The sequence below is a fragment of the Volvox carteri genome (genome assembly GCF_000143455.1).
Source record: "Volvox carteri f. nagariensis unplaced genomic scaffold VOLCAscaffold_4, whole genome shotgun sequence".
In the NCBI taxonomy this organism is placed as follows: Eukaryota; Viridiplantae; Chlorophyta; class Chlorophyceae; order Chlamydomonadales; family Volvocaceae; genus Volvox; species Volvox carteri.
In genome coordinates, this window is record NW_003307547.1 from 2,117,598 (window position 1) to 2,124,842 (window position 7,245).

General features: G+C 57.9%; 1 protein-coding gene across 1 annotated transcript in view; it reads left to right on the forward strand.

Annotated features, from left to right (window-relative positions):
- Nucleotides 1-180: 180 nt before the first annotated feature.
- Nucleotides 181-7,245, forward strand: part of VOLCADRAFT_87153 (uncharacterized protein) — a gene marked incomplete at both ends in the record, with an annotated part of 16,088 nt that continues 9,023 nt past the window's right edge. Inside the window, 10 exons of the mRNA XM_002946758.1 lie at nucleotides 181-298; nucleotides 628-791; nucleotides 1,268-1,333; nucleotides 3,458-3,604; nucleotides 3,679-3,794; nucleotides 3,863-4,080; nucleotides 4,665-4,770; nucleotides 5,318-5,564; nucleotides 6,359-6,493; nucleotides 6,830-6,943. Of these exons, the coding sequence (XP_002946804.1) occupies nucleotides 181-298; nucleotides 628-791; nucleotides 1,268-1,333; nucleotides 3,458-3,604; nucleotides 3,679-3,794; nucleotides 3,863-4,080; nucleotides 4,665-4,770; nucleotides 5,318-5,564; nucleotides 6,359-6,493; nucleotides 6,830-6,943 (1,431 nt within the window). The remainder of the gene's footprint in view (nucleotides 299-627; nucleotides 792-1,267; nucleotides 1,334-3,457; nucleotides 3,605-3,678; nucleotides 3,795-3,862; nucleotides 4,081-4,664; nucleotides 4,771-5,317; nucleotides 5,565-6,358; nucleotides 6,494-6,829; nucleotides 6,944-7,245) is intronic.

Sequence of the window (7,245 nt, forward strand, 5' to 3'; positions counted from 1 at the left end):
AACCACACGACGAGACGGAATTCATTTAGAAAGAATATCGCATTTTTAAGGGAAGCCTTCACTCCTCACAGTTTCCTCGTCTTGTAACGGAAAAGCGGTGGGCAGACTGAAATCCGCGCCTCAGAAAATTTACTCCCACGCGCAAGATCAGATATCCGCAAGAATTCAAGGAAAGCCAGCATGCATCGAGCGGACGCGGTTATGGACGGCATCGCTGGCCCCATGAAATGGGGCGCTGCGGGCGCGGTGGTCGGCGCAACTGCCGGGGGCGTGGTTGGGCCTCTGGGCGCCGTCGCAGGTGAGAGAAACAGCTGAGGGATGCAGCTCTTGAAAAGGCGTTTTGAGATGCATTGTTCGGCCTTCTTCGAAACGCCGTAGGCCCGCGCTCTGTCGCCCTCTTTTCCCGCAGAATAGATAGCAAAAAATATGAATGTTACACCACCTATCATCTTCGTTTGCCACCTTCCCCGCCGATGAATCCGAATCTTTCTCTCTTTTCTCTCCTCTCCGTGAAGCTTCTTCGTCCCCTTTCGTCCGCCCTCCCTTCCCCTTGATTGATGCTTTAAACACTGAAAGCTATCTTGACTCCTTTCGCCCTCCTCCTCCTCCTCCTCCTGCCCCTTCTAGGCGCTGTGGCGGGAGCGCAAGCCGCCGCCACCATGGCCGCCGTGTTGGACCCACCATCAACCGGCCGGATCCACGCAGCCGCCGACTACCGGACCGTGGAGGCACCCGTCATAGGGCCCCGGCCCGGAACCTTCGAGACCCTCGAACCCCAATACGATGATTCGGTTGGCTACAGCGAAGTATCATCAGCCATTGAAGGCACTGATGGGGGATCTCTTGCGGAGGAGGAGGGGAAGGGAGAGGAGGTGCCGACGCCGCCGACGACGACAGAGTAAGGCCGCCGCTGCCGTCACCGCCGCCGGCGGCTGAACGCCGCCGTCCCGCCGGCGGTGGTGGCAGTCACTTGCTGGACGCGGAGGCTATGGGGGCTACGAGGCAATGTACGGCGGATATGAAGGTGGATGATGCGGCGGCGCCAGCGGCGGCGGCCGATGGGATCAGAGCTCCCCTGGAGCGATATGAACCCCTGGGCCGCGTTTAGTTTAGTAGGCCTCAGGGGACGGGAAGTAGGAGGGGAGTAGGTAATGGCGCTGGTAAAGGGTCGGGGAATCGACTGCACGAGTTAACGACCCGGGCAGGACCGTGTAAATCGAGTTGTGTCCTCCTCCCTCCCTCCCTAGGGCCCGTCGTGTGCACCCAGCCACCCACCCACCCACCCACCCAGCCACCCACCCACCCAGCCACCCACCCGCCGGGCAGCCAGTCGGTCAGCCCAGGGGGCCCTGAGCCCAGCTGGGCGGACATGAGGGAAGGGAAGGACGGGGGGACGGGTCAGCATCAGTCCTGCCTCAGCTTTTTTTTCTTTTTTTTCCCCTGGAAGCCTCCCTTCTGTCACGTGTGTTTGGAAAGAAACACACGTGGGGGGGGGAGGCATGCATGTCCAGGGTCCAGGACCACAGGCCTTCTTCCCGGTTGTGGGCGGGTTGGCCCCGCCTGCGGCCGGGTGTGGACATCCCGGGGGGGGGAGGGGGGTCTAGGTGGGCTGTGGACAGAGGAGAGGTGTCGCTGCAGCTGGCTGGGCCTTGGGGGCCCCCCCGCTTGAGGCCACCGATATCGGCCGGGGCAGCCGTGGTGGGTCCGTGGGGGCTTAGGACCGCCTGCGAGGTGCTGCGGCAATGAGGACCAAGCCGGCCGCCTAACCATCCATCCATCCATCCTTCCTTATTTCCCCATGCCCACGAGTGGTAGGCAAATGGTTGACCACTTAGATGAACCCTATGTGTGAGGAGCGTATGTGCGAGTGTGTGTGTGTGTTTAATTGGATGGGCGATGGAAAATGATGTGGGGGCGCCTGAGAGAGAGAGCCCCGGCAGGGGATGTGCCCGGGGCGTTTGCCGGACTCCAGGTGCGGCTGACCGCACGACAGCACACAGGGTTAGGAAATTTCTTTGGATGTGAAAAGAGGCGAGGCACCGTACTGTCTTAGTGTGTAGTTGTTGTCTCTTATGGATATTGCTGAGTCGCGTAAAGGCAGACATATGGCCGCGAGGCGGCAATCTGGGGACGTGTCATCGTTTATTTACAGGTTCGCGACGACTTGGACGTCTGGCACACGCGGGGAGCTCCTGTTCTCGTGCTCTCCTCTTCCGACAGTGCAAGGGTCATCAAGGGTTGCAAGGTGTACAGCTGCCATAGGCGCTGTCTCACGTGTGGCGGTAGGGGCGAGCAAGCTGGAGCTCTGGTCAGGGTCGCAGTTCCGGACTGGCAGTCCAGGGTAGTAACGCAGCGTTCTACGGCAAAACATCGTCCGTGGTTCGAACAAGCGGTGTTGGAAGAGTGTACGCCGTGTTAAGAAAGAGGATAAGGATAATAAAAGTACGTCCAGAATGTCCACAGATTGTGGCGCGAAAACAGTCAAATGTCGGGCCCTGGTTTCGGAGGGCTAACAAATATAGGGCAACGGTAGCAGGAGAGGCGTGCGCTATTCCAGGGGAGGTTTCAACGTTCAGGATGTGCTTGCTACTCCACTATAGAGCAGGAGCAGCGGAAGTGCGCACTGACGGGCTGTCCCCAGCAGATAGTCCTGTAACCTTGCACTGCAGTTGCCGAGGACTAAAACCATTTTACAGAAGTGCTGAAATTATGGAAAAATAGCTTCCGGAGAGGAGAGCTTCCGCAAACGGAACGTCGTCCGTTCCCGGACCGAAGTACAGGTGCGAAAAGTTTCGTAATTAAACTGTGCAGAGCCAATTGAAGCAAGGTGACAAACATCCTCTTCCATTGAATCACGTAACGCCATCAGTAAACTCTTTTGCAGTCCGTGTAGTACTCTCCGTAAGGCAGTACTCCAGAAAAACGACATGCCTGGTTAAGCGGCGATTCACTCACTCTGCTTTTACATGAAAGTGCGCTTACGTTCCAAGTCTGTCGTATCACCTTGATCCTGAAAACGCCGTCCAAACCGGTAATACTGCGGTTGCAGAAAATGGAATTATTTCCTAATAGAGGTTTATACATAACCATTCAATTCTATTGGACGTCTTTCGACAGTATCCTCGCACGCTGAAGAGTCTTACCCCGCAGTGCGGTTTCTTCCCCGCCCATTAACCGGGGCGGGGCCCCTGGCTACATATCGCCTTGGGAAGCCTGCTAACGTTTACAGTGAAGAACAATAGTGTGAAACTTCTCGGGTGCTCAGTTTCAGAGGGCCATGGGTTGCGCCGCTTCACAACCTGAGGCAGACGCGGTGGTGAAGCCTCCGGCGCAGAATGGACACAACAACAGCGCTCCTAAGGCTGCTTCTAAGGAGGGAATTGAGCAACCACCGGCGCAGAACGGAAATGGAGCTTCGCAGGCGCAATCTCCTCTCTATGCTGCTCCTCCTGCGAAGTCCCCGAGCGCAGGGCAGCAGCAGGCGGCCGCGACGCCTGCTGCCGCACAGAATGCACAGCCTGCTGGATCGCAAGCAGCAGTTAATCAAAGCTTGAAGTCGTTAAGCGCAAATGAGGCGAACGCTGTGCAGGCAACGTTGCTTAAGGTGCGGCATCTGCGCCTTGTTTGCCGACGCGTTTCGTCTTGACAGCTCATTCCCTCCTGATGACAAAATTACAGGTCAGCACTCTTATACAGAAGTTTGCTGAGGGCCGTAGCGAGCGCACAACGCCAGTGCAGGCTGTCAGACGCGCTCTGAACTTGGTCACTGCGGATTGCCGGGCCAAATATGCCAGGTGAGCCGCATCTGCATGCAACGATATTACCAAATAGCCTTGCTGATGGCGTTCTCTGTCCCCAACAGCGTCAGTGTCCTTTCGGAGACGCAAGAGCATGCGCTGCTCGTGACAGCAGTCGGAGTGCCCGATACGGTGCACGAGGGCAATCGGCTTTTAAAAGTACCAGGCTCAAATTCTTCAGCAGAGCGTATCCTCCAGAAGGCGACGGATTTCTTCTACTGGCAGCCATCAGCGAGCGAGGCGCCCGCTCCATCAGACTGGGCTACTCTGGCCAGCGCCGCAGGTGCGTGGACAGCGGCCGGTGGAATTCCTCCCCCTTTGAACCCACTCCCTGTCCCGTTCATTGCTGTCTGCCTGCTGTGGCTGCAAACCTCGGGGTGGGTCCAAACATACACCACCTAGGGGTGTATGAGAATCACGATATGCGCTACGTCGGTGCACATACACGTCGCCTTCTAGATATTTCCACAACATGCGTCAAGCCATGTGGGGCATATGCTGATGTGGGTCAGCACCAGGGTTAGCTTCCGGGTGAGATAGGCCCCCCGTCATGGCCATGAGCTAGGGAAGGAAGACCCACAACGGGGAAAGAGGCAAGGGGGGAAGGGCATTGGTTGTATTCCCCAGGAGGCAGTAAGGAAAGGACACACCCGTCAGCACAAACACGCCCCGTCGAAACCCAGTTGTTGCGGCTCGCGGAGGAGTACCTGGAAAACAGGACATGTGCGCGTGTCCCGCCTGTATGTATGTGAGTTGTTGTGAAATTTGGGTCGAGGAGGAAGACGACGACGACGATAAGTAGCTATTTCTGCATGTTTACATGTGTGTGTGAAATGTTTGCATGTGTGTGGGTTTTGGTTCCTGCAGGGTTGACGTACATAGCCGCGGTTCCGATTAAAGTATCCGACAAGGTCATCGGCACGCTCACCGTTGGGTTCGGTGATGCAGCCGCCGACGAGGCCGATTACATCATGTAAGTAAGCGACCGTCGTGGCGCTGAGAAGTGTTTTAGAGGGGGGGAGGGGGAGGAGGGGGAGGGGGAGGAGGGGGAGGAGGGGGAGGGGGAGGAGGGGGAGGATGGTAGGGTCTGGGTAGGGCATTGGAGGGGGGCGGGCTCCTGGGGGGGGGAAAGCGAGAAATTACTGGGGGGGGGCCATTCCTCGGGGAGGGGATTGCGTCGGGGGAAGTTCACCCGTAAAACCCACATGTCGTACATAACTGGGCCGCGGAATACGACGGCGCTGCACCCTCTACACCAGCGCCGACGCCGGGACCTGCTTGCCTTCATTTGGGTGACAACGTTTCGGTCCTAAAACTCCCCCTTCTCGCACCTTCCCGCCAACACACACACACATGCACATACATACACACACATCGTGACATAACTGTGCGGCTTTTGTAAAGTTGCACACGTGACATCGCCAGCACTTGCACCCCGCAGCGCAGTTTACTTGACATCACGCACACACATACACACACATACACACACACGTCTTGCTTTCCCCCGGCGTTTCCCCCAGGTTTCCCACGTACCTCCAGTTGGTTGCCGCCAGCCTGAGCAGCATGGTGAAGGACAACTCCATTCCCAAGTACATGACCCTGGTTAAGGACCTCCACGAGACGGGGGATCTGGACAGCCTGATGCACAAGGTGGTACAGCATCTGCGGACGGTGCTGGGCCACAGCAACAACCACCACATCTGGTACCGAATCGGGCTCACGGCGCCCAACAATACCGCCTCAACCATATTTGACGACCTGACGCAGGTGCGGTACTGCGGTTGGTTGTGGTTGGTGGTTGCTTTCGGTTAAGCTGGTTGTGGTTTTTGTGGTTGGTTTGGTGTGGCAGTTGGGGGCTAGGGGTGCTGTTGGGTTGGCCGGGGGTGAGGTGGGTGAAGGGTCGGGTGTTGCGGGTGGGTTTCGGTGCGGGGGAGGGGGGGTGGGCACAGGTATGCCAGGTGGAGTGCGAGTGCGTGTGGTGGTGGGGGAGGGGGAGGGGGGTGGCAGCGGGTGGGGTGGGGAGGAACAGGCGCCTTCAGGGGTGGGGATGAAGGGGTGAGGGGGGTAAGGCCTGGCGAAATGGCTTCCCGGGGGCCCTGTGGGCTATGGGAGGGGGGAGGGGTTTGCACCTAGAGAGTACCCCCAACCCCTATGTCTCTCTGTTTGTCGGTCGGTCTCTTGCGCTCTCTCTCTCTCTCCGCCGCGGGTGTGTGAAGGGGGTGAACGTGGGGTTGCGAGAGCGAGAGGGGCGGGAGGGAGAGGGGCGGGAGGGAGGCCAACAATGGGTTATGTCAGCGTTGGGAGCATCGGATGCAGCCGGACAGGAGGAGCTGTATTGTTGTTGCGGGATCACACCCCGCACATGGTCATGAATGGAACACGCGGCTATGCCCAGGAGTTGAGTGGGCCGCATCATCATGCTGGTGGTGCTGGTGGTGGTGGTGGTGGTCGGCAGAATCATGATACGGCATTTGATCTGACCCCCTCCCCTCAACTACTCCCCTTTGTCGGTGTATGTATGTTCGTATGTATGTCCTCAGGTTCCCCCCACGCTGATGCAGCGCACTCTGTCCAACCCCACGGGGTCCTCCTCCTTCAAGCTGCTCAAGGAGGTTCAGGCGGCGGGGGGGGTGATGAGGACGGTGGTGGCCATGAAAAACACAGTAATGAAGATTGCCGTACACAATAGACAACAGGTGAGGGGGAAAGGAGCGGGGGAAGCTGGGTGGGGGCGGAATGAAACACACACACGCACACACACGTGGTTGTGTTTTTAGAGGGAGGGGGAGGGGGGGGGATGACATATGGCTGGGACATGTGAAGAGGGGGGAGGTCGGGGGGGGGGTTCCGTTGGAGATGGGAAGTTACTTTTGGCACGTGTTTGATTCGGCATTTGCATCTCTTAGCGGGTGTCGCTCCGCAGCTGGAGACACACATACATGTACACTTACACGTACACATACACGCACACACAGGCAACCTCCCCTTCCCCCCGTGCCCCCCACCCCACCCCGCCCCACGTGGTTGTACAGGTTATGATTCCTGACGTTCAAAAGGTCATCAACCAGTCGGGCAACGTGTCAGCCGACATCTTCAACACGCGCCTCATCAAGCCGCCTACCAGTGTGCTTGTGTTCCCGCTCAAGGTGAGCGACGAGCTGTCCCCCTCACTCCCCTCCGTCACCCACCTCGGTCCGCGTGTTGGGACGGCTGCAGGGGCGTCCCCGGCTTTGCTTTGGGGGCCCCCCTCCCTTTTCCGCCCCTCCCCCCCAATAAAAAATAGCTAGTTACCCGTTTCGCAACCTAGCTGGCCACGTCGCCACCATGACTACTCTTATCCTATCTATCTATCTATCTGTCTATCTATCTTTCTATCTATCTACCTATCTATCTGTCGTTGCTCGTCAGTGACTTGCGAATATTACAGATGCGGCATCTGTATATCTCT